At 37.6% G+C, this 27886-nt stretch overlaps 1 protein-coding gene across 1 annotated transcript in view; it reads right to left on the bottom strand.

Moving 5' to 3' along the window:
- Positions 1-27886, bottom strand: part of nell2b (neural EGFL like 2b) — a 54249-nt gene that overhangs the window by 15629 nt on the left and 10734 nt on the right. Inside the window, exons 8-13 of the mRNA XM_053650016.1 lie at positions 27210-27301; positions 26649-26751; positions 23321-23455; positions 21361-21486; positions 17298-17420; positions 15592-15687 (exon numbers count right to left, since the gene is read on the bottom strand). Coding sequence (XP_053505991.1) covers positions 15592-15687; positions 17298-17420; positions 21361-21486; positions 23321-23455; positions 26649-26751; positions 27210-27301 — 675 coding nt within the window. The remainder of the gene's footprint in view (positions 1-15591; positions 15688-17297; positions 17421-21360; positions 21487-23320; positions 23456-26648; positions 26752-27209; positions 27302-27886) is intronic.

Below are 27886 nucleotides of genomic sequence, written 5' to 3'. Positions count from 1 at the left end.
TATTGAACACGCTAAGAAAAAGCACTTCTCCAAGGCAAGGTAAAGCAAGGAACCAGCTGAAATCCGTAAGTAATTATACCCCTTATCTATGCGAATTAATATCAGCTGGGTTAGTAAATTGATGGTCTATAAAAAGGCTTTCCGTTACCAAGGTCACAAGCAGCATCTCATGATGAGTAAAAGCAAAAAGCTCTCCAAAGACCTTCGCAACATTATTATTTTGAAACATATTGATGGAATCGGATACAGACGTATTTCAAAACTTCTGAATCCTCCAGTAAGCACCATTGGGGCCATTATCCACAAGTGGAAGCAACATCACTCCGTCATCAACCGGCCACACACAGGAGCTCCTCGCAAGATTTCTGACCAGGGATTCAGAAGAATAGTCAGAAGAGTAATACTCAGAAAGAGCTCCAGAAACACTTGGAGGCAGCAGGTGCCATCGTCACAGAGAACACAATAGGCAATGCACTCGACTGTTCATGCTCACACTGCAAGACTCCATTACTAAAGAAAAGGCATGTCGAAGCTCGTTTAGAGTTTGCTACAACTCATTTGGACAAGACTATGAAATACTGGGTGTAGTCTGGTCAGACGAGAGCAAAATTGAACTTTTTGGCTGTCATACTACATACCATGTTTGGAGAAGAAATGGCACTGCACATCACCCTAAAAACACTACACCAACAGTGACGTTTGGAGGTGAAGCATCATGGTGTGGGGCTGTTTTTCATCACATGGTACTGGCAGACTTCATATAATTGAAGGAATGATGAATGGAGCCCTTTACCGGGAGATACTTGACAAGTTTCTGCTGCCATCCACCAGGATGATGAAGATGAGACGTGGGTGGAGCTTCCAGCAGGACAACAATCCAAAGCATACAGTAAAGGAAACTCTCAATTGGTTTCAGACAAAAAAAAATCAAGCTGTTAGAATGGCCCAGTCAATCACATGACTTGAATCTAATTGAACAAGATTTAAAGACAATATGTTTAGAAGAATGGGCCAAAATCACACCTGAATACTGCGGCTGATTAATTTCTTCATACAGGAAGCGTCTTGAAACTGTCATTACAAACAAAGGCTACTCCGCTAAGTATTAAATAAATTTCAGTTAGCGTGTTCAATAATTTTCAATACAATTTTCCTGTCATTCCTCTTTATTACACATAACTTCATTTATGGACTGGTGAAAAGTCTGGTGAAAATTTCCTGTGAATAGCCTCACTGGAAATATATTTACTGAAAAAAATGTTGACACGTTCAATGCTTATTTCCCCCACTGTAGCTTTCTGTTGGCTCCAAAGCCTAAGGTACATGAATTCACAGGTCAGCGTTCACTTAAATAAATTTGGTGCAAAGCAAAAGTATCCGCTACTAAAAGCAAAAGCATGTCTTTCTTATCTTGCATCCTTTCCCCTTGACTGAATTGGCTTTTCTGCTTGGTGAATTTTATTCATATTTGGTCCAACCACTACTATTAGCTGAGAGCAAAAGGTCAAAAACTGTAAATGCTACAGCTAAACCACAGATGCTGGCACCTCTATTTCTGTAGTCTTTAATAGTCTCTACGAGTCTTTTAGTGTGTTTATTATTTCATCCATTTCACCTTGACATGAGTGCTCTCCTTAGTGCTCTAAACATTATTCTCTTGGATCTTGGCTCTGATTTAAATACTGCCACAACACAGTTCTTTCCCACCTCTCAGCTATTGGTTCCTCTGGCACACCTTTCTCCAGCTTTACAACAGTTTATTTCTATTCCCAATCAGAAATCCTCTCTCGCTCTGCTTACTTGAATTGTCCTGCTTTCCTTTACGATTTATATGCTTCCACTTGGTTAATTAATTTGGTGCCAAGCCATTAGTTTTCATTGCTATGTAGTTCTACCACAGCCATATCCACAATATAAAACCCATTATCTAAAACAATTAATATCTTCTAATTTTATTACAAAACAGATGTTATGATCATTTGTATCTGAAACCTGTCTCTATTCTGTTGGATTATGCAAAAGATATTGACAGAACTCTAGTCAAGCCCTCCCATTTACAGAAGCTTCCAATGTGAGGTTCACTTCTACTCTGCATAAACTGAACAAGTTTCACAGATATTTGATGAACAGAAACTAATGTGTCCCTGAACCGGGGGGGGGGGGGCAATATTAAACGTAACAGTCAGTATGTGGTGGTCACCAGCTGCTTTAAGTACTACAGTGCATCTCATCCTCATGGACTGCACCAGATTTGTCAGTTCTTGCTATGAGATGTTACTCCACTCTTCCACCAAGGCATTTGCAAATTCTCGATCACGTCTGGGGGGGACACGTTTACACGTGGTTTGTCACTGCAAGGACGATCAGCTGTCCTTCCTGTCTCCCTGTACCACTGTCTTAGGCATCGTACATTACAGACATTGCAGTTTATTGCTCTGGCCACATCTGCAGTCGTCATGCTTCCCTGCAGCAGGCCTATTGCATGTTCACGCAGGTGAGCAGGAACCCTAGGCAGCGTTATTCTGGTGTTTATCAGAGTCAGTAGAAAGGCCTCTTTAGTGTCCTAAGTTATTGTAACTGTGACCTTAATTGCCTACGACCTGTAAACTGGTCGTGTCTTAAGGATTGTTCCACAGGTGCATTGAACTTTCACTGAACAAACATGAAAAACATTGTTTAAACCCTTTCAGATAAAGATCTGTAACGCTTATTTGGATTTTACAAAATTATCTTTAAAATGCAGTCTCCTGAAAAGGAACATTTCTTCTTTTGCTGAGTATATATATTTCACACATTTGGTCTCAAAAATGCCGAAACTTTTATCCATTCCTTCAGAGTAGGCCTTCAGTTGTAATGCCTTATTTATCAGTCATAATGCTAAAATGACTGATAGACTTCAGCATATTCAAAATCCAAATTTCTCAAGCAGAGACCCTGGAGTGAGAACTGTTGGCTTTAATTAGTCGGGCAATGTCATGGTTAGACGGCACTACAGTATGCCTAATTTCTGTCTTATTTTCCCACAAAGAAAAAGAAACTTAATGGCCTAATATCATTGGTGAAACCATTATTTTCAGTGAAAAAGACCACAGAAAAATGTATTAATGTATACAAATAAGTGGATGTTAGTGGAAGATAAATATGCAAACACTACACAATGATAACCATGCATACCATTATCAAGCTTTACAATAAAGAGGATAAAGTGTCCTCATTTATCATATATAAATTGTCCTCAATTATTTGTATACATTTCTAGGCTAAAGATTTGTTTATTTATTTGTTTTATCTTGGGCATTATCATGGTCATAGTGGATCCAGAGCCTATCCTGGAAACACTGTGAAAGAGGCAGAAATACACCCTGCATCAGTATCCACCACAGGGCACCATATACACTGTATACCTTCGCACACTCATCCGTGCTTAGGAGCAATTTAGTATAGCCAAACCATCTACCCGCTTGTTGTTTGGGGACACCAGAGAACCCAGAGGAAACTCACACAAATATGCTGAGAACATGTAAAACAGTAACCTGAGCTCCTGACCAAACCATGGACTGTGCAGCGGAACTGTTTTGTAGTGACTACATGGTCCTTTCTGAACAATGTAATGTAAGTGTAACAAATTTAAGTTCTCTGAGGCTGTTTTTCAGTGTTCGAATGAAAATAGAATAACATTTGGATTCACTATGGAGTTCAAATGTACCAAGGCCATGAAAAGCATGGAAATGGGTAATGAATAACAGCTTATCTGCAAATACTTTTCATTTCAAAGCCAAGGTGTTAAGGCGCTATTGAAATATTTCCTAATTACACATTTTTCCATGATTTTTTTTTTCCATTCAGAAAAAGTATTTGCTTTCATTCCTTAGTGTCACAACTCACATCAAAGACTAATGTTCCCTGTGGATGACTTCTGCATATCTTCCTCTGAGTCTTCTCAGTGAAATATGTTGCATTGTTCCAAGATGCACCAAAGGTTGTGCACTCTCCGAAAAAAATTTACTGCTACAATTATAATATAGAATTCAAACGCTTGCCTCAAGGGTATACTTTTATAGCTTTAAATGAAGGAACTAGAGGATTTACTGTGCCTTTCAAAGATATATAGCTCAAGCATACGGGCATTGGTGTACCTTTGAAATAATTTTTTAGAACCTAGTTAAAGGGTATATCAGCCATTCATGCTTCTATACACATGATTGTTGCTGTATTTGTAGTTAGTTTAACAAAAATATGTATTTGGTAATAAACCTATCATGGCTCTTGCTCCCTATACAGGGTGAAAATTCAGTTTGGCTGAACCTGTCATTCTGTTGTAGATTGTAAATGATTAAAACATCTCCACAATGTGTTTTAACAGAGAAATGCTAAGTCTGAAGGCAGCATGAGAGGTTTTTAAGATTCATTAACTGTAATAGGAAACGTGGTTAGCGTTAGTACTTAATAACGCGCACAAAAGAGGAAAAGCGCTCCTCCTGCAACTGACACCGTGGTGCTGAAAGAACAGCTGCGTTTCAGCACCACTAATGTTTTGGACAGCCCGAGAGCGCACGGCTGCAAGACGGGGACGCATAAACACACACGGCTGGCGGCTAATGATCAGCGCAGCAGCTCTCCACCATTCAGCAGCCGACGGGAGCATATAAAAGGGCCTTCTTAATCTAACAAAGGGAGCGGCCGTCTCAAACACCCTACTTATGCATTTCTCTTTGTTTTCCACAGAAGATACCGCCTCAGAGGAAGACCATGCTCTCCGGCTGCCTCCCTAGAGCTCCCAGACCTCCAGAAAAGGTCTCAAGCCCCCTGGGAGACCACACCATGCCACCTACACCAACGAGGAAGACACCAACCCCTGAGCACCTCATTCCACCTCCCCATTTCCCACCTTCAAACACTTTTTTGAATAAAAAAATCCCCTCCAAGTTCTGCACCTAAGTGGCCTCCTGTGTGTTTGTGCTCAAACTGCCACAGCCTAGGCTCACTACACAGTCCTGAATAGTACACAAGCATACAATTTGAGACACAATGCTAGTTTGTTTAGTGGAGGTAGATGGACAGGGATATTGGTCCATTTTTATTGCTAAACTATGCTAGTGCAGCTTGTCAGAACAGTGAAAAAGACTACAATAACTTAACATGTACCCTATTCATTTAAACATGGCTTGTCTCACTGTGACTCCTAGTAACATTTCAGAATATTAGCACATAAAATCTGTCTTCAATATTGTTAATATTCACTTGCAAACGATTGAAGAGATTTTGAGTTGTCCTAACAATCCCATTTGTAGACCAAACGATCCACATGAGGTCGTGATCCCTGGTTTGGGAACCCCAGTCTTATGCTCTTCATGATTAAGTTTTATTCTCTTCAACACATTTGGACTGAGCATTTGTCATGTTGAGGATTAGATAGAAGCTTTATTCCTCTCTCTCGTCTGTTTTATGACCGAGTCATTTCTATAAACAGTTATTTGCAGGGTGCGTCGCTATTTTTGCCATGTGCATAATCGGTATTACAAATACAGCAGCGAACATAACTAAACCAAAAAACTGGCTTCATTCCATATAGCTCCCTACTTCCTACACAAGTGCATTAGTACGAACTTAGCATAAATGATGGCTTCCACAGTGCATGTAGTGTGTACCATAAAAAGCTATTTGGGATTCAGTCTGTCCTCAGATTCAGTTTCAAATTTAGATATGTAACTATTTAAACAGCCACGCTTGCATTTAGGTGTAATCAGGGAATGTAATTTGATGTATAGACACTAAGACCCTTTTCAGATAATCACCACATGCTGAAGTATACTGTACATTCACATGGTGGGAGATTTGGTCACAGAGCACCAAAAAATTTATTTATTTATTAGTTATTTTAGGGCCTATGTATGAAAAAAGATGGTAATTGTGGTGATCCTGTCTCCACACACACACGTTGTGTAACAGCTTTATTCTTTAATCTGCAGAAAATACAGAAACTAGCAAAAGTCAAGGCTAGACATATTCTTTAACTCAGACTGAGGAATACAAATGAATGCAGGAAGAACACACACAGAAACACCACAAAGAAACACTGCGAGCTCAGGATTGAAACAGAGACCCTTGAGATGTGAGGCGGCAACACATCCCACTGCACTAAGACAAAAGATCAAAACAATCAGCTTGTATTAAAATCATGACGATGCTCCCATCTCTGTGATTTATAGCGACATCCCTTGTACAGTAGCTTGCTAATCAAATATAATTACTACAGATGTCCTCCATTACATTTAACATATGTTATTGCGGGATTGCGCAACAATTAAGGACTTGTGAAGTAACAGAATTATGCACCAATAATGGGACTGTGCAATAACTGTGGGACTGTGCAATAATTATGGGGCTGTGCAATAATTATGGGGCTGTGCAATAACAACAATTGTTGTGTAACAATAACAGGCATGTGCTAACCAGCAGGGTGGCTTTGTAGGCTGGCTCGCTGTGAAACACTGTTGTTTTAACTCAAATGATGACAATAGTACATGTAATGTTGATGTATCTACGTATGTGAATGTGTGATTGAATATGCTGTGTGTACAATTGCGTATGTTGTCACTCAAAGGATTGCGTCTAAGAAAAAATTCCCTAAGTATTATCCCTAATAATACTTAGTCTCATAATCATAGGCCTGCTTTACTGGTATTAAATATGAGAACAGACAACAGACTCCAGATACTTCAAATTCTACCTCCAGACCTTTAGTTGTACTGCTATGGATAAATTGAGGCAACAACATCTTTTGGTCCATAAAAAAAGTGCACTATTTATAAAAATGCCACTATGACACAAATTATGACACTGTCCAAGGGTAATTGTTATAGTTAGAATAAAATTGCCTTGTACAAAAATAACAATAATATATATATATATATATATATATATATATATATATATATATATATATATATATATATATATATATATATAATACTATTAAATCAGCCACTTATTATCTTTCTGCATATAAACCATTATCACCTAAGGGGTCTCATAAGGGACCGTCTTAATTACACAGGGAGCTCTTGCTTCCAAATACATGCTGGGATTAGATACCACTAGCTTTATAGCACTGCATTATGAACAAATGGCCCTTAAACGCTGCATCATTAAAAGAAATGACCATGGAATCGTTGAAGGGCTCCAGAGTCTCGAGTACGAAGATTAAAACACAGTAGTCATGTCTAGTGGCATTATATCTAATTTAGAATAAATACAAGGTTAAACAAGGAAGTTCAGGGCTATTACCCCAAAAACAACATCACGCTAAAAACACTGCTGTGTAAAACATTCATTATGTGAGGATCTTATTAGCACTATTTTTCAAGACACTGCTACAAAATATTATTTGTATATTTTTGTTTACTCTATTTTCCTAATAAAAGTGTATTAGTTTGTAGCAAACACTGTTCTCATTGTAAAACATCACTTCTTGGTTTCAACAGAAGTAAAATAAATACATCAATTATTTAGATAGATAGATAGAGATAGATCGATAGATCGATAGATAGATAGATAGATAGATAGATACTACCTTTTCTTATACCTATTCTACCTATTCTTACTCTGGCTAGGGTGTCTATGGCAGCCCATAGAACCGTCCGGTGAAAAGATTTTTCTAGTGCTAGAAATTTAGCAGTCTGATTGGGGAGGAACATTCTGAACAAATTTGGGCCAAGTGCTGCCAATACTCTAGCGCCACCATCGGGTCACATCTGGGTCTAATTCAGAAGTATGTTTATGGTCATGACTTTTGAACCGTGTGTCCAAAGTTCAAAAGCCAGGCATCCCTGAATAATTCAATTTTTGACCATCTTAGATTTTGTCAAAAAAATATTTTTCATCACCAATCATCACCAAATTCAGCAGACATCATCTTCAGAGTAAGCCTCACAAACGTCAAAAATAATTTTGAATACTCTAAACGATTTGGGCCAATGAAACTGACAGCAACGCCACCAAACAGGAAGTGAGGCTGTATCTCAGCAACAACTTTGCGGATGACATAGGTCATTGCAACAAATTTCATGCCAGCACCACTGGGCAATAGTAACAATAACATGCTAAACATTCTTACATCTAACTGCCTTTTTAGCTACTCCCATCCAAATTTTGTCCACTCTTCACCAAATTTGGCTCCCATCATCTTGAGACCTGTCTGAACAAAAGTTATCAAAGCAATATTGATATTCAAAACTGCTAATTACTTTTAATTACTGTTAATTACTTTTATTTTTGCTTTTATTTTCAATTTTTACTTGAGCATGGCACACTTGCTCAACCACTCATTCCTAGTACGTTCCTTTACACTTGTTATTCCCTAACCCTAACCCTAATTGTTTCATGATTTTCTTTCTTTCTGCCTTTCTAAATGCTAAATCCCACCATAAGAAATGTTAATTCATTCGTAGATATGAGTTTATCAGTGAGATGTGAGTGTATGAGATTCAATATATAAGTTATCCAACCCCTGAAGCTCCCTGAGTTGGAGAAATATCTGAAACTTGCATCAAATATCTGAAAATTTGATTATGAAAGAATTTAGTGAGATTGAGTCACCAGCATTTTCAGGTAGGCCTGCTATCATCTAATTTTATATCTGTCCTCTATCTACAAAGCCTGTAGACTGGCTTTACTATACAGTCTTATCTAAAACAGACTGATTAAAATGTGATTAGCTTGGCTCTTGCTAACAACATCAAAATTCTGTGTTCTGCTACATGACGCTAAGTTACATTTTAATTCAATCACCCATCTGTCATGTCCTGTCCTGTCTTAGAACAACAGATTTAATCGCAGTAAGTGCATGAAGTGTTGATGAACTGAATGTGCCGGAGTAGACTTGGAAATATTTATATAGGTTTAGTCAGGCATCCTGCCCTTGTGACACATCTGCCAATCTGCACCAGTTAAAAAGGCAATTTCCACTCACTTGCTCTCATCTCCTACAGCCTCATAATAAGAGATAATAAGAGAGAGAGAGAGAGAGAGAGAGGTTTACTCCTGTGGAGGAAACATTCATTAAGTTTCTCTGCTTGACTGTGCAGCTAGAACATTACATGGTGGTTTAGCTTTTCATTAAGGACACATGCTGCATGCCGAATAACTATATTTATTATTATTATTATTATTATTATTATTATTATTATTATTATTATTTTTGTTCAAGATCTATTAAAATGAATAGATTGTTTTCCTCTAATCTGAGCAAGCACATATTGTCAATAAACAGAAATCTTCTAGAATTAACAAACAAGGTTCACTGCCAAAGGATGAAGATTATTAATGGGAAGTCTTTGAGTTGACAGAATAAGAGGATACCAATGAGCATGTCCCTGAATATTTGCATATTACTGTCTAATCTACTTATGGAAAAACAGCATTAACATCATATTTTGCAGAATTAGAAGTCCATGTCAAGTCTCTGAGGTGGAGTCCATGTCAAGTCTCAAGTCTCTGAGATGGAGTCCAAGTCAAGTCTCAAGTCTCTGAGGTGGAGTCAAAGTCAAGTCTCAAGTCCCTGAGGTCCAAGTCCAAGTCAAGTCTCTGAGGTGGAGTCCAAGTCAAGTCTCAAGTCTCTGAGGTGGAGTCAAAGTCAAGTCTCAAGTCCCTGAGGTCCAAGTCCAAGTCAAGTCTCAAGTCTCTGAGGTGGAGTCCAAGTCAAGTCTTAAGTCCCTGAGGTCCAAGTCCAAGTCAAGTCTCAAGTCCCTGAGGTCCAAGTCCAAGTCAAGTCTCAAGTCTCTGAGGTGGAGTCCAAGTCAAGTCTCAAGTCTCTGAGGTGGAGTCAAAGTCAAGTCTCAAGTCTCTGAGGTCCAAGTCCAAGTCAAGTCTCAAGTCTCTGAGGTGGAGTCCAAGTCAAGTCTCAAGTCTCTGAGGTGGAGTCAAAGTCAAGTCTCAAGTCCCTGAGGTCCAAGTCAAGTCTCAAGTCTTTCTTCTATTTTTAGCTAAAGTTTCAGCTAGTTATTGTAATTAACATTGTATGAGGCTAAATAAATTTTGAAATATTAAAACTGATTACTTCTACAGTCCATCCATCCATCCATCTTCTACCGCTTACTCCTTTTCAGGGTCACGGGGAACCTGGAGCCTATCCCAGGGAGCATCGGGCACAAGGCGGGGTACACCCTGGACAGCGTGCCAGTTACTTCTACAGTCTTTTTCATTTATTCAAAATTATTCAAAATTGCACACAAGGTTTTGCTTAAATCATTCATTAAATTTTTATACACAATCAAAATACTAATTCTTTCAAACTATTAATAATGGTCACTCGGAACTCAATTTTTAAGTCAGTTTTATTGGAAATTCAGTTTGAAGCAATCTTACAGCATGACTAGCTTGATTACTCTCCCTTCAAAGTGCCCTTCAGAGGGTGATTTATACCGTTTGGAACACAGAGCCTGTGTATTTTGAGCTATTTGAGTTGCCGTAGTTTGCTGTAGTTTTCAAGCAGTGATGGGTAAGGTAGTCTTCCAGTGAGCGCTACCAAAACCCCCATGTATAGATGCAATTTAAGTTGGTAAACTTGGATATTATATGCATATGGTAGCTAATACTTGGGGGGGAAAAAACATGAAGAGGACGTGGAAACATTTATACTTCTTGAAAATGGACAGCAAGCAAGCCCCTGACAGCTGTTTAACACCACAGCTTCCCTTTGGATTAATTGATTGCTTTTCAAATTAAATGACACGAAGATTATCACAAGGTGATAGACTTGGCTATATTGTTATTGTTTGTTGTTCATTTATATTACAGCACTTTTCCAATGTGTCAGCCTTCAGAGGCGTCACACGTGTATATAATAATGCTGGCTTGGTGTGTTTAGAGATGAATTTTTGTGATATTTGCTGCTGCAGCACATATAGATGAATGAATGAGGAATGAATTATAAAATGTGGTGTTTGATGCTGTCATGTGGGGTAGTAAAGAGAGAGTGTAATCGGGAATGCCAAACCAAAATGACTTGTGTTTTTCACAAGTTTCTGTCTTTAAGTCCAAGTCAAGTCTTGAGTCAGTTGTTCACGAGTCCAAGTCAAGTCGCAAGTATTTTTTTTTGCTACTTAAGTGCGACTCGAGTCCAAATCACAGACTCGAGTTTCCATCTTTGGTGTACAATACGATTTACTGTATCACTGATCATCAACATCATTCACATCAGTCTCTGTCTCTTCAACTGAGGTAAAACTCGCTCATGGCATTTAAACCTGAGCCTCACCGTCTGTCCAACAGACTGATCACTGTTCACTCTAACTCTGAAAATTCACTTCAATTCGATTATTTCAGTCAATTCCATTCTGTTCTCTACACTTTTCGTATCAATGTATTTTTATTAAGACATTAAAAGATTTGTAAGACGTTTTTAAGGCTGTCATCTGTACACCTGTGGGTGTGTAAGTGCTCTTCTCTGTTTTGATGATGATGCGATGGTGCAGGAGCATTGTGGACAATTTGCCAGCCAGCATGGACTCCTTGTAACTTTCTAAAAATTTGATCATATCATGAGAAAAGCACACTTAGCTAACAAGGTTTTAGACATCTTTAGGCTGACCACTTAAAGGCATTTAAACACAACATGATCTTTGCAAGCAGATAGCCTAATGATTTTGTCCTTCTTTTTTTTTACAATATAAATGTCAAAGTGCTGTATATTATTGGGAGAAAAACTCATTTTTTGGTCAAAAAAAACTTTTTTTTTATCTTTCTTAATTTTCCAGAATTCATCCCTACCAACTAACTACAGATATTTCCAAACCGTCTCACATGTATTATCATCCTGGGAACTAGAAACAGAGCAGAAACAAATGCACTCAGTACATACTTTAACAACTGACATGTTCACACGCACACTCATCTGTCAAGAGAGAAATAAAAGATAACTGTCAATTTATGAGTGTCATTGTCAGTGCTCTCCAAGAACACCAGAATTACACACCCAGAGAATGCCAGCAAATTTCACTCACACACATCCTGGCTGCTCTCACACCATGAACTTTTCAGTCTTTCTCTCTAGCTTTCTCTCTCTCTCTCTTTTTCTCTCCATGTGTCCAATCTCTCTCTCATGGCTCTGTCCCTCACACATAAGTGTGTAGGTGTTGTCTTGCCACTCTTTATGCTGGTGAACACTCCAGCCACATGTCCCGCTGTGACAGAGTTACGCAATAAGCAGTGACATTACCTAACCTGTTTTGGCACAGCTCTGGGTCCCTTAAATTTTCTACACGCACCCTTAAATAATGAACAAACAATTGTAATCTGTTTAGTCATTGTGATGGATTTCAATGAGTTTGATTACAAGAAGAAGAATTTGTAAATTGCATTCTTCAGTAGTACTGGAAAAGGCTCCTGCTGATCGGCCAGTCATGTTGTGAATGCTCCAGCTGGCCATTTTCTTTCAGTATTACTATAAATATCTATGGGTTTGTGTGTGTGCATATGTGCGTATGTATGAGAGAACGTTTTGGGTCTTGGTATGTGGGGTAACTCAGTGTATTCAATTTGTATGCTGTTAACTCTTAGATCCATTTTTTTGTTTTGTTATTTAATGTAACACTTGGCAGTGGTAGCTCAGTAGTTAAGACATTGGACGACTGATTGGAAGGTTGTGTAAAGTTGTATAAATGTGATCTATATTCATCTATAAATGTAAGTCGCCCTGGATAAAGGCATCTGCCAAATGCCGTAAACATAATTTTAGAAGGATTTCTGTGCAAAATCTTAGCTTTACATATGTTTTTTTTTTTTTAGCACTTCATTAATATTAAACTAGGTGCCGCTGGGCGATTAAGAAAACAAGTTCTCTAAAGAAAAAGTCTCCCAGAAAAGTCAATTTTGTTTTATCTTCAAGTATAAAGCTGATTAAAGGTGGTGAGACATGTCAGAAATACAGTATAACTGTATAAAGCAGGAAGACACAAGATAGCATTTTGTTAATAAGGTAAATACTGTATGAATGAGAACCCTTTCAAAGACCCTGTTTACATGCTGTTGGAATATAATGAGAAAGTGTGGCAGACACAGTGATGTGAAAAAGTATTTGTCCCATTCTGATTTATTCTTTTTTTGTGTGGGTATATCTCTACTAAATTGTTTCAGAAATTAAAATAAAATCTAAGATTAAATAAAGGCAACCTGAGTAAACACAAAATATAGTTTTTAAATGATAATGTTATTTATTGAAGCAAAAACAGTTATCCAATACCATCTGAGCCTGTGTGAAAATGTATTTGCCCCGTAGTTGCCAATTCCCCAAATCTATGAAACTGCATTCATAATGGGGTTCAGCTGGACTAGACACAACCAGGCCTGATTACTGCAAACCCTGTTCAATCACATCAACAATTAAATAGAACTTCTTCAACAGCATGAAAAGGTCTTACCCAGTAACACACTATGCCAAAGTTGGGGACTCCAAAGAACCACAGTGAGAGCCATTATCTCCAAATGGAAAAAAAAAACTCGGCACAGGAGTGAACCTTCTCAGAAGTGGCCGACCTTCAAAAATTCCTCCAAGAGCACAGCAACTACTCATCCAGGAAGTCACAAAGGAGCCAAGGACAACGTCAAAGGAACTACAGGCCTCTCTTGCATCAATAAAGTTCACTGTTTATGACTCCACTATCAGAAAGACACTGGGCAAAAATGGCATCCATGAAAGAGTGGCGAGGTGAAAACCACTGCTAACCCAGAACATCATTAAGTTTCGTCTGAATTTTGCCAAAACACACCTTAATGATCCTCAAACCTTTTGGGAGAATGTTCTGTGGATTGATGAGTCAAAAGTGGAACTGTTTGGAAGACAGGGGTCCTGTTACATCTGGCGTAAACCAAACACAGAATTCTACAAAAAGAACATCATACCTATGGTCAAGCATGGTGGTGGAAGTGTGATGGTGTGGGGATGCTTTGCTGCTTCAGGGCATTGTTGCTAAAGGTGGCACAACCAGATTTTAAGTTTAAGGGGGCAATTAGTTTTTCACATTGGTGTTGGATAACTTTTTTTGCTTCCATAAAAAAATAATAAATCAATAAAAACTGTACTGAGTGTTTACTCAGGTTGCTTTTGTTTTGTGTTGTATTTTGTTTGAAGATCTAAAACTATACTGTACTCAAAAAAAAACAAAAAAAAGAAAACATCCCAAATGTTGTTTTAAAAACATCCCCATGTTTTTTTGAGGGTGTTGTCAAGTCTGTAAATGATACATACAGTACATCATCATTTAGTAAATCAGAGCCTAAGTGTTCTAGGGCTAAAGATTCCTAAAAATAAGGCAGGATTTCTCCCATACAACTAAATACTTCACTGGCTATTTCAAAATTGTGAATAATATAGTCTTGATATTCAGGACTGTGAAAGGAATAGGTGTAATACCATAGCATTTGAATTACTGTAGATTTCTTAGGGTTCTTTCATATATGCAGTGTTTAGTCCATTTGAATCAAACCCTGGTGCATTTTAATCTTTGGGGTGGTTCATTTGTGCAGGGGAGAACACAGCAATTGGATTCAGGTACGGACCGAAACAAGTGATCCGAGACCTTCTTGATGGAGTTCCATTCCGTTTGATTAGAGTGAAAAAGCATTTTGATCTTGAATCGACCCAAATACATTAAGTGAACCAAACACGCCATGTGTTTTGGGTTGCGATGACAATTTTCTGTAGATGTGAGCTGCTAAACTGAGCCGCGAGCCGCAAACCAGAGCCAGAAGACTGAGCTGAGTGCTGCGGAAATGTGATGTGACGTGAGATTCGAACATATGAACAAAAAGAGAAAATGAACAGTGGATGTGATACACAACATGTTATAAACTAGTAACTAGTATAGAGTGCAGCTCTGCTGGGGTGATTTTTAGGATTTCCCAGCACAATTTGCAGAAGTTTGTTTACTTTTTTCCATTAGTGTTTTCCTGACCAATGAATGACCAATAAACTCTTCAGCAACATTTTTTTTTTTTTGATTTTTGATTTGTGTAAATGCTTACGGTAAGAAAACAAACCAAAGCAAACAAACCAAAAGTATCAATTTCACTCTCACTCGGATGCAGGAACTGAACTAACAGATGTGAAAGCACCCTTATTTTAATGTTGGTACAATGTTTTTTAACAGCTCTGCTATATTAGCTTGTGTTTTTTCATTTGATCTCATCGGTAATGTTGAAAACGTATGTCTATTTATTTATTTATTTAATTTTTTACATTTTTATTTCACATATATTTAGAGGCTGTAATTTTCCAGTATTGGAACCCCTATTTAGACAAATGACCAGAGGTCTAGAGATATTAAACAACACAGACAGCATCCTACACGATAAAAGAGTGGCAGTAAGAGCTTCTACCTCATTCTGCTGCCCCAGAATGCACTGTATAAATTGTGTGTCAGATTCTACCTCAAAAGAGTTTTCCAGTGTCATGCAATATCTAATATCATGCAAAGAACCTTACAGATGCTAATGGATGTTCTGATCAGTTTTAGAGCCTCTGTCAGTCTCCTCCACATCTCGTCACATCTATGTGAGCTGAGTTCAACCTAGCATTTGGTCACACAAACTCACCTGTTTCACATCTCTTCCCAGTAAAGCCCTGTAGGCAGACGCATGTGTCTGGAGCCACGCAGGAGCCTCCGTTGTGGCACAATCCATCACACTGTGCTGCAGCAACAAAGACCAACATATACACGTACTTAGGACCAACCCAATTAAGAGAAATCAGATAAAAAATATACATCTTTAAGGATGTTCTAATAATTGATCAAGGTTTACGACATTAAAATGATAACAGTTGGTAATAATGACAATGATAAATTGTGACAGCTAGTGATACATGTAATAAAAGAGAATTCAGTGCCACTGTAGTGTCAGGCCACCATGAGCCGCCAGAATAAAGTGGTGCTTGAAAGTGGTGGTTAGAATTTTCTATATTTCTGCATAAATATGACCTAAAACGTAATCAGCTTTTCACACAAGTCCTAAAAGTAGACAAATAGAACCCAATTAAACAAATGAGACAAACATATTATACTTGGTCATTTATTTATTAAGGAAAATGATCCAACATTCCATATATGTGAGTGGCAAAAGTATGTGAACCTTTGCTTTTTTTTGTATTCAGATATATGGAACATTCTAAAGGTTTCACAAACTTTCAAGCACCATTGTAGGTTCAATGTACCCTGGCATTAATTCTATATGTCTCAGTAATGGTAGTGGAGAAATTAACACCATTCTTCCTAAAGATATTCCCTCTGTTAAACATGTCAGCCCAAAACCTATAGGTGGTCAGTTGGTGACTGCATAGACCATAGCATGTGATTTCCACCATTGTCATTCTCATCAAACCATTCAGTGAGTTCCCGTGCCCTGTAAATGGGACCATTATCAGTCTGGAAGAGAGCATATCATCAGGATAGAAATGTTTCATTATAGGATAAAAGTGTTCAGTCAGAAGAACCCTGATTTGGTCTGCAGTAACCCATCTCTGAGTTCACGTCACCCCACAGATTTTTTTTTGTTGGATTCAGGTCTGGGCTTGTCTGTGTGTGTGTGTGTCTGTGTGTGTGTGTGTCAACACTGGACAATCCTGTGGGCCAGTGGGTAACCTGAAACGTTAGCGCTCTAAAACCTCTATATAACTTTCACTCGTTCCCCCACACTGGGCGTATAGGAATCCCCGATGGGGTCGGTGCGTATGACCCTCTCATTCATGTCTATTAAATAAATTGTCTTTATTGTTTAGGTGTGTTATGGACACATTACACACCTAAACAATAAAGACAATTTTTTTGTCTTTTCTATAATAACTGTCATTTCTATAATAACTTCAATATTCATTAAATAGACTCACATTATAGAGCTGAGACTGACATTTAACTGAACATATCTTTATAGAGGCTGTTCCAATGCAGTAAGTCAACAATATAGCAAAGTTTTGTCCTGTTCGGAAGGCAGTGATTAGATGGTCAGGTGGACACGATTATAGTTGGGACAAGTCTACAGTGTCCAGGTGAGATTATCCATCGAAGAAAACGAGACCATCGGATGGGCAGGGATTGATGTGAGTGCCTTTAGCCCTCAACTACTAGGATTTAAGTATTTGAGGGCTAAAGGCACTCACATCAGTCCCTGCCCATCCTTAGACTTGAATTCAGGCATTATTACCATTGATATAATAGATAAATCCATTAACGTTTTTAATGTTAATCCATCTTTCATGGATGTCTAGTTTGGTGATGTGGGTGCTATGCAAATGGTTGGTAGCTCACCTCTACAGACGGTACCATTACCCAGGTACCCTGGTTTGCAGGTGCAGCTGTGTCCTCCCACTGTATTAAAGCAGAGTGCGTTCTCATCGCAGCTGTGTAGTCCACTTATACACTCATTATGCTCTGAAAATATACACAGGCACCACAGAACTATGAGAATTTGCATCTCATTAAGCCACACCTCCATCAGCTAACTAAAACCTGAATGAAACCTCTGACCTAGCCTACAAGGGGGAAAAAAATCAGGTGTCTCATGAGCTCATTAATATTTGTGCTTGGGAAAAAGAGCCCAAAGGCTGCCCATGGGTGTAGAGCGAAAGGAAAAACTTCAAATTCTAAAGCAGTCATTTCTCAAGTGTGAGAACAGAGTAAGAGCTCGGCTACAGGGAAATGACTCTCATTAATATTAACGAGTCTTGAAATTCTCTGAGCTGTATATACAAGTCAGAAGATCACTGAATTATATAATAAGAATTAATGTATATACAGGATTAGGAAACAATGTACAGTAAGAAACAGTGTACCTGTTAAACTTATCCCAGATGGACAACACTGCAATAATGAAAAATTATATATTAGGAAGTGAAAATATCTTGAACATAGTCAAATCTATCTAGCATTTCCTATTGTTTCCTATTTATTTTAAGATTACTATATATTTATAAAAAAATAAAAAATAAAAAATAAATAAATAAAATAAAAAAAACTTTTAAAAAAAAGAAGAAGATAAATAATTCTGTTATACCCACAGAATAAGACAATTTAAAGCTTGAAATGAGTCATGGCTTTAATTATCTAATTTTAATGGCTTTAATATAATACCCAATTTAATATAATACATATATAAATTGTCTTATTCTGTGGGTATAACAGAATAATTTAGCTGCTTTTAAGAAATAAATGCTTAACATTAATGCTTACAATTTGTTTATTTTTAACAGGAGGCTAAATGCTATTCTGCGTTTAAATTATTCTTGGGTTTATTTTAAGCATTTATTTCCAAAAAGTTACATTATATTATATTATCCATCCATCCATCTTCTATACCGCTTATCCTTTTCAGGGTCACGGGGAAACCTGGAGCCTATCCCAGGGAGAATGAGGCACAAGGCGGGGTACACCCTGGACAGGGTGCCAATCCATCGCAGGGCACAATCACATACACACTCACACACCCATTCATACACTACAGACACTTTGGACATGTCAATCAGCCTACCATGCATGTCTTTGGACTGGGGGAGGAAACCGGAGTACCCGGAGGAAACCCCTGCAGCACGGGGAGAACATGCAAACTCCTTACACACAGGGCCACAATGGGAATCGAACGTGCTAACCACTAAGCCACCGTGTGCCCTATATTACATTATATTATATTATATTATATTATATTATATTATATCATATTATATTATACCAATAGAATAAAAAAAATGAAAGGCTTTAAATGAGTAAAAATGACTTGATATAGCTTTAATAATCTTATTTTTGGTTTATTGTAATCTTATAATAGGAAAGACTAGCTTAATTTGAATATATTTAAGATATTTTCACTTGTTAAGATGTCTGGGCTTTTTTTGCTTGTTTGTTTTACAGAGAGTATATAACAAATTGCTCTGTAATCTCAGAATATAACAAATGGCTTGAGCTCTAATGAAATCTTTTTGCAAAAGCTGCACACAGCATTAGCTGGTAATCAGAAAGATAACTAACTCCATTCCTCCTCTCCAATTTTCAGAGAGAACAGAACAACTAAGCAGGGCCTAGTCCCAAAAGCAACAGACTAGCCTGTATTCATAAATCATCATAACTGTCCAAAGTTCCATATACTTTACCTGTACTTAAACATTAATAATGCTTCATAAAGCTACAGTGAAATACAAACATAACACAAATTCAACTATACAAACTAAACAAGCTATACAAACACAACACAAACCTACCTGACAGCCCACATATATGAAAAAGTACAAATAATAGTAAATAATAGTGACACAATAACAACGTGTTAATTCTGCATAAGGGAATTAACTGAAGTAATTTGCTGAGACTTTATTGGTTTTTTATTTTTTTTATTTTTTTTTATTTTTTATTTTTTTATTTTTTTATTTTTTTTTAGAGTTTATAAGAAAGCTTTAAAAGTACCCTTAACAAATCAGAGATAATCATGCACCCATAAAAACCTTGTGAATCTGGGCTTCACAGTACCACTGAGCACCAGAGCATTCAGAAGCCACAACCTAGATGTTCATGGTTGACTTTTAAAGTTCCACTCCACTGCATGAAGCGTTGTAGTTAAAAATAATTTGATACTTTGAACTTAAATGCAAAAAAAAAAAAAAACTAATTATGATAGCAACCGCCAGAAATGATACCAATGGCCTTCATAAAGCTTTAATTACTTCAGATTAAAACTCTTTTGAATCCACAGTGATTAAACTTACACACACACACACACATACACACACCCCCGCACACACACACACACACACAAAAGACATGACATGAAAGCAGGGAAACTGGAACCATGTTCAAGATAGCAATTAAACCAGTAATGCACTCATTCTAGTTGCAAGGAGGGATGTTATTACAGTAGCACTACTGTAGTTGTGGTGTAAATACCAAATATCAGCACATCAGATATGGACATGTCTGCCTATTTAAATATAATTATAATTTCACTTTCAATTATAATTTTCCATTTATTATCAAAAACGATACTGTGGAGGTGGAATTTTATTTGAATTTTTTGAGGTGGTTGGGGGGATGGGGGTTGATGAAGATATATGTGTTAGAGGGGTAATGGAGCACTAATGTGACACACTTTTTTTGATATGTTTTTTGATATGTCAGATCTTTCATGTCATTTCATGTCAGACCTTTTTCCACCTTTAATGAGATATAGCATCCAATCACACTCAAGTGAAAAACAAATAAAAATGTTTTAGGAAGAAAAAAAGAAAGAAAGAAAGAAAGAAAGAAAGAAAGAAAGAACTTACATTGACCTGGCTGCATATGTGTGCACTCCTCATAATTAACACTTTGTTAAAGCACCTTTTACTTGAATTAATTTCTTGAAGCGAAATACACTTAAATATAGCAAAAAAAAATTTTTTTTAACTCAAACGTGTTATATTTAAGTGTATTTGGCTTAAAGAAACTGATTTATCAACTGAAAATTTTTGAGGTAATTAGTTTCCTCAAATTTTTGGAGTTAAATGAACTTATCCGGTTTTACAGTGTTGTAATACAGCACTCTGTCCTGTACATACTTTGTAAGCTCTGTTTAGAAAGTTTTATATTACTGTCTATCCATGGTCCCAAAGACACTAGCACAAATAAAAAAAAGCCCATGGGTCTGCTGTGTTCTCTGAGCTGCTGAGATTGTTGCAGAAATTTTACAGGTAATACTACTTTAATCTATTTTCTAGCCTGTAGATTATCTTATTATTATCCCCAAAGAGTAATAGACACTGTTCTCTGTGGGCAGTTGTGCATATAAATAATTGAAAAGTGCTAATGATTCCCTGTTTTTTTGCACAGGGAATGTAATAAACATTCCTAAAGCTAACGCGTGCTGGAATTAGTTATACGCTGCCATCATCGGTTCAGTAAAAGAAATGGGCGCAGAGCAATTTAGCATTCAGTCTTGCATTAATAATAGGGTTGAATTCCACTGGTTTTTTCATAATTCGATTTATGAGGTAACATATATTAAAAACAAAGAGAATAGTAATAGCATTATATACACCAAGGCATCTCTAAACTGAGTGGATGATTGGCTTTTGAAAAAAAATAACATTACTCAGTGGAACTAATGGGATACACAACACAAAGAAGTCTTTAGCACGTCTTGGTGCAATTAAGCCCCCAGCTACAGAACAGAAGGCTTATTCCACAACAATTTAGCAGAAGGAGGAACACAATGCTATACAAAAAGAGAAAAAAAAAATATTTAGAGACACAATGCATACTCATGTGCCGTGCCTTCTGCACATGCTCATACACACACACTCGCATGAAACCTTACAGAAACTACCAAGAAAAATTAGCGCTTACTCACCAGTGCATGAATAGTCATCAATCCGGATGTAGCCTTTGTTACACACACACATAAATGATCCTGGCGTGTTCACACACACTGTGTTCTCTCTGCAGTAGTGCTTCCCCTCTGCACACTCATCAATATCTGCAACCCAACACCCAAAAATGAATGAGCACGGCACCAACATGAACTCACACAAGACTTTATTAGGATTATATTAGAACATGTAAGGGTTTCACACACTGCTTCCTAATGACCTAACAGTCTTTTTTTTTTCTTGGAACACAACAAACAACTTTAATGTACTGATTAGGAGGTCGTGAGTTCAGATGCCATCTCTACCAAGCTGCCACTGTTGGGCCCTTGAGCAAGGCCCTTAACCCTTAACTGCTCAGTTGTATAAATGAGATAAATGTAAGTCGCTCTGGATAAGGGCATCTGCCAAATACTACAAATGTAATGTACATGATTTTTGTTGTGGTTTTGTTATTTAATATAAAATTATTTTCTCATAATAAACTTTAAATTCATTACATACACTAATTGTCTTTTGTTATTGGGTTTTTTTTTTTCTTCCTGGGACTATGCTTAGTGGAAAATAAAGGAACGAAAGTCCAGGTTTATTGTGCCACTGTCAGGGATTTCCCCCTCGCGTCAAGCGCTGTGTGCAGAAGCGCTCAGCGTGCATGAGCAGCCCGCAGCACTATGACACGCACTTCCTCGTTGTTAAATGTTTCTTTACATTGCCATTTGTGGGGTTTTATTTTATTCATGCCTTGTCTCCACCCCTGTCTTGTAATTGGTTGACTCCCGAATGTGCTATTTAACTTGCTGCATATGTTGGGTTTTGAGTATGAGCGCTCATAATACATTTACTGATTCAATCACTCAAACACACACACACACACACAAACATTCCAGCATGTGAAGCAGCGCACTGATTAGACACACAAGGATGCTGGTCATAATGATATAGTCATTTACTGGGACAGTAAGTATTCACCAGAACTACTTTTCTCTCATTAGAAATCTCTGAGCCTGCTTTCTCTTTACTCTGCATGAGATGGATCTTTAGCACAGTCAAAAGCACAAATCAGTTAAAGTTCTGGGAAAAAAGTGCTGCCTGATTTTCTGTTATAACCTGCTAACCAAATATTCCGAATCTAAGATTTTGAGGTTATTTAGGCTGCTTTCTTTTTTCTTACTTAAATACTACATACATTATGTTCTGTATATCTATATACCTCAGTCATAACACTAAAACCACTCACAGATGAAGTGAATAACATTGTTTATCACAATACAATGGCACCTGTCAAGGGGTGGAATATATATAGGCAGCAAGTCAACAGTCTTGTGTTGGCATGTTCTGCTGGGAAACCTTGGGTCCTGGCATTCATGTGGATGTTACTTTGACATGTACTACCAAACCTAAACGTTGTTACACACCTTCATGGCAACTGTATTCCTTAATGGCAGTGGCCTCCTTCAGCAAAATAATGCGCCCTGCCAGAAATGTTCAGAAATGATTTGAGGAACATGACAAAGAGTTCATTGTGTTGACTCGGCCTCCAAATTCCCCAGATCTCAATCCGATCGAGTATCTGTGTTATGTGCTGGACAAAAAAGTCTGATCCATGGAGGTCCCACCTCGCAACTTAGAGGACTTAAAAGATCTGCTGCTAATATCTTGTTGCCAGATACCACAGCACACCTTCACAGGTCTTGTGGAGTCTATGCCTCGACGGGTCAGAGCTGTTTCAGTGGCACAATGAGGACCTACCCAATATTAGGCAGGTGGTTTTAATGTTATGGCTGGCTGGTGTGTGTGTATATATATATGGATTCATATATACGCTCTGCTTTACAGCCTTAATAAAAAAATTAATTTCCAGAAAATGTGCTCCAAATGTGTCTGATATTACTGTAAACATCTGCTGATGCAGGTTTGCTCATTTCATGAGCATGTATTAAGTACCTTGGCAATATGCGCTGTCATCCCTCACTGCCCGGTAGCCATCTTTGCAGCTGCAGCAGGCTCCTGCCTCCAGATTCACACACTCCGAGTTCTCCACACAGCTGCTGCTGTAGCCATCCGCACAGAAATCATGTCCTGTGAGAGAGACAGTAGATAAACCACTTAAAAACACATTGGTTTGTGTGTGTGTGTGTGTGTGTGTGTAGGGGAATGTCTATGTGTTCTAAAAGTAGCTTGGCGGTGTCAGGGACATGAACGGGTAAACAATGACTATGCTCACTGTTTATGTTTATAACGAGCTGAGGTAGCAATCTGAAACAGGAACTAATTAGCAGAAAAAAAGTGTGTGTGTGTGTGTGTGTGTGTGTGTGTGTGTGTGTGTGTGTTTCTAAGAGAAAGAGACAGAGAGAAACTGTTTCCAAGTGTTTAAATGTAAAACTTTCTATTCAAATACCTTCATTACCCTTATGATTTATTAGAGATAATTAGAAAGTATTGTTTTCGCATTCCTTTGGGTCAAAAATGAAAGTTTTCAAAGAAAGCACAAACAAATAACTAAATAAGTAAGTGCAAATAAGTAAAAGCTACAAGGAATATTATACAAAAAAAACATGCCATCGATTTATCAGTCATTTTTTTATGTTTTTGATCTGCAGTGTGGACTGCTGTTTGCAATGGAGAACTTTCTTTCTACCTTCATTTCTATTTATTTCACTGTAAACACTTTTACAGAGAATTATGTAGCAAAATAATAATAATAATAATAATGAAAAAGCGCATCTCAGCTTATGTACTTATTAGGCTGCGTCTTAGAATCTACACACACATGTGCAAATGTGTGTGTGTATAAAGAGGATATGTGTGGTGAAATTTTCTAGTATGTAGTTCTAATATCTATTTCAGAAAAATACAGGCTTCCCTAATCCGAAAAAAAAAAAAAAAACATCTGAAATACATTTCTCTTTTGCACGTATTTCAACCATAACTTTTTAGGTTACCAAAAAAACCCAAAAAAAGTTTTTACTTTATTTGCCACACAGGAGCATCACAGACATTTTGACAGATGGTGTCTGATTAGAAACTGAATTAATTAGTCTTATGTCTGGTTCACTGTGCCATGTATCTATTTGCCAACTTGATCCAAGCCTGACATTTACTGTGTGAGGAAATAACACTTAGGCAGCAAGGTTTTCAACATCTTTAGGCAGGCTGACTGTTTTCACCACCATGTTCATTACCACAAACTGCCACGTAACCCAATACGATCTCTGCAGAAAGCCTAGGCAAGTTACAAAAATAAATTAAAACATTTTTTAAGTAATTTTGGCCAAAACCCAATAATTGTTGTCAGCCACAGCAACATCCAGTGGGTTTTCCCAGACCACCACATAGATACAATATGCACAGTATAAGAACGTATCTTTATACTGTATATGTGTAACATGTGTAACATGTGTAACATAACCAGTGGCCTGGAAACCTTGGCTGCAAACGGGCCATGATGGAATTACACATACTTGTCTCTTAAAGAAAGATCAATGCAGGAGTCATGTACCTTATTCACCCTCAGTTCTGTACTCAACTCTACCATCTGTGACAAGTTCTAAGGCTCCTTGGTTTTTTACATACACAAGTTTACTGTCTTGTTTTTCCTGTTATGATGTTGTTCTATGTAGTTTGTGCAGTGGACATAAAAAATCTACTACTAGTCAAATAAAGATCAGGTGATTCTGTATGATTTTCTCATTGTCGTAAGGTATTGACCAGGAGCAGGGTGCAAAAGAATTTCCAACAAGTGGAAAAAAATGGGGCACTACAGTGACGTTACCAAGAACAGGACATCCCTCCAAACAAAAAGACAAGACAAAGACATACCAGGGAGGCTGCCAGGAGACCTTCAGAAACATTAAAAGAGCTGCAGGAATATCTGGCACGTACTATTCATTCCCTGCATGTGACAACAACCTCTTGTATTCTTCACATTTATGGGCTATGGGGTAGGATGGCTAGAGAAAAACTTTCTTACAAAATCAAAAAATAAATAAATAAATAAATAAAAATCCAAGCCTGCATAAAGCATCCCAAACCATGTGGCAAAATGTTTTAATTAGATGACACCAAGCTAGAAGCTAAAGATCACCCAAAGAACACAATAGCCATGGTAAAGCATGGTGGTGGAAGAATCAGCCTATGGGGCTGCTTCTCTTCAGCTGGGACTGGGACTGGGGCTGTTGTCAATCAGGGAATCATGGATAGCTGTAAACACTGTACCAATTTATTTTGGCACAAAACCTGCAGGCCTCTGTTAGACAGCTGAAGATGAAGAAAAGTTTCACCTTCCAGCACGGTAACGACCCAAAGCACAAATCAAAGTCAACAATGGAACCCAGAGTTCAGCATATGTCATCAGGTGAACATGGCTGCTCACACTGTCACCAGTAAATGAAATATCACATCTCTATCACTTCACTTACCTCACAGTTCAATGTTTAGGGAATGTAAATGCATAATAAACTCATGATCGCTAATTTTAGCTGGTTAACTTGTTGCTAAAAAAACAAACACGTTTTCGTGGGGGCGTCCATGTTGTTTCCCAGTTTGTAGCTCAAACATGCTGAAATTGTCCTGTGTATATATTATAATGTGTATTGATTGTCCTGCACTCGTCTCACACTGTTGTGTATTTGCACTTTATGTAGTCTTGCATACAGTTTTGTGTTGCACCACGGTCCTGGATAAACGACATTTCGTTCCAATGAATACAAGCTAGAGGAATGACAATAAAAGCTCACTTGACTTGACTTATACGTAACTACGTAATAAAGTTCAGACTTAGCACTTTTGAGTTAGTTCGAATGTAACATTAATCAGTTTCATTTTCTTTGACCATGAGCATGAGCATGATCATATAACAGGAACAGAGTGTTTTTGTCATTTTAATCACCTTTGGTATTACACATGAGTGATTGCAACACACCATGTCTCTCGCCTCCACATTAATTAGCTATGATATACTATAATTAGTGAAATTATGGCAATCCGATGAAATGTGATCGAGTATACATGATTAATCCAGACTCAAAGAGGAGAAGACAATGAACAATCTTTCATTACTAATAGATTATTACTAATAGAAGATCTAATAGAATATTACTATTAGATTGTTAATATTCAGTTTTAGTCATTTCAGGTTTGTGGCATTCATTCAGTCTTATTTCTTCCGATTTATTCTGTCCAGTAGGTGCCTTCAGGTGAACTAACGTTTTTCTGTCAGCTCCTGTGTGTGTGTGTGTGTGTGTGTGTGTGTGTGTGTGTGTGTGTGTCTTACCTTGACACACTTTACAGCAACGGTCTGTGAGGGTTATCTGCTCTGATTCAGGGCAACTGAGCTCTGGACAAGCAATGCTTTCAACTCTTCGCATTTTACGGTCCTGCCCGCCCACACACAAACACACACAAACACACACACACACACACACACACACACACACATAAGTACCTTAAATTGGTGTTAAAATTCTGTCATGAGATAAACTACACACAGAAAATCACTCTTTCAGTAAACTGTTCTAAAACATAACATTTAATTACTTATAACTTAGCAGGGAGTTAATGAACAATCTGGCATCTGGAATCTTTCATTTTAGAATAGTGTCTAAAACTTCATATTCAGTAAAAATAAACTGAGTATTATGCTAAGAAGCTGGAAGTTACATTGTTGAATTAGCTTCTTTGACCTCTAATTGACTTCATGTTTTATTTACAGATATCTAGATATATTTAAAAAATTCTCAAATTTGTAACAAGGACAAACCTTGTAGACTGATTTTATTGTAAACATGCTTTGAATCAGGCATTAATGTTAATATTTCATGCAGCTCCTGCTTACCCTGCACTCATAAAGCAGACAGTTTCCCGTAGAGTCACGCATGCTTTTCCGTTCCCCTTCCACATACACCCTCCCCCTGAAAACACACAGCGCTAGAGACACACACAAACACAGAGAAAGAGAGACATGGAGAGACATGATCAGCATTTTAGATTAGTTAGCATTCCACTGAGTTGAGTAACTGATTTAGTCATTACTCAAAGAGTCATTAACTACGTTTACTGAAACATGTCACTGCTCAGTTACACATTATCTTTGAATTATTGTGTAATCGTGTTTGGAGGATTCGGTGCGTTCTCTGTGTGATGGCAGGGAAGCTAACTTGGATTTAAGGTCGGCAGAAAGCTTTATAACAAAAATCATAATTCATTCATCTTCAGTAACTGCTTAATCATGGTCAGGGTGGCAGTGGAGCCTGTCCAAAGCCTATCCTTGCATCAGTGTTGCCAATCCACCTGCTGCCATGTTTTTTGGGTTACAGAAGCAAACAGGAGAAAGCGGAGGACACAATCATAATAAAATGTATATTCCTTTATGTTCTAATGCCGTTCATGTAAACTATGATAACCTTGCTTAGTCTATAATCTGGTTTCTGAAACAACAACAACAAAAAACACTATTCATCCAATAATAAAAGGTATTTGTTTTATCATCAAATAGACCATCACATGGGTCTT

This window comes from Ictalurus furcatus, chromosome 19 (assembly GCF_023375685.1).
Source record: "Ictalurus furcatus strain D&B chromosome 19, Billie_1.0, whole genome shotgun sequence".
NCBI classification, from domain to species: Eukaryota; Metazoa; Chordata; class Actinopteri; order Siluriformes; family Ictaluridae; genus Ictalurus; species Ictalurus furcatus.
The sequence above is the reverse complement of the archived record's forward strand: the minus strand, read 5'-3'. Positions and strand labels throughout refer to the sequence as shown.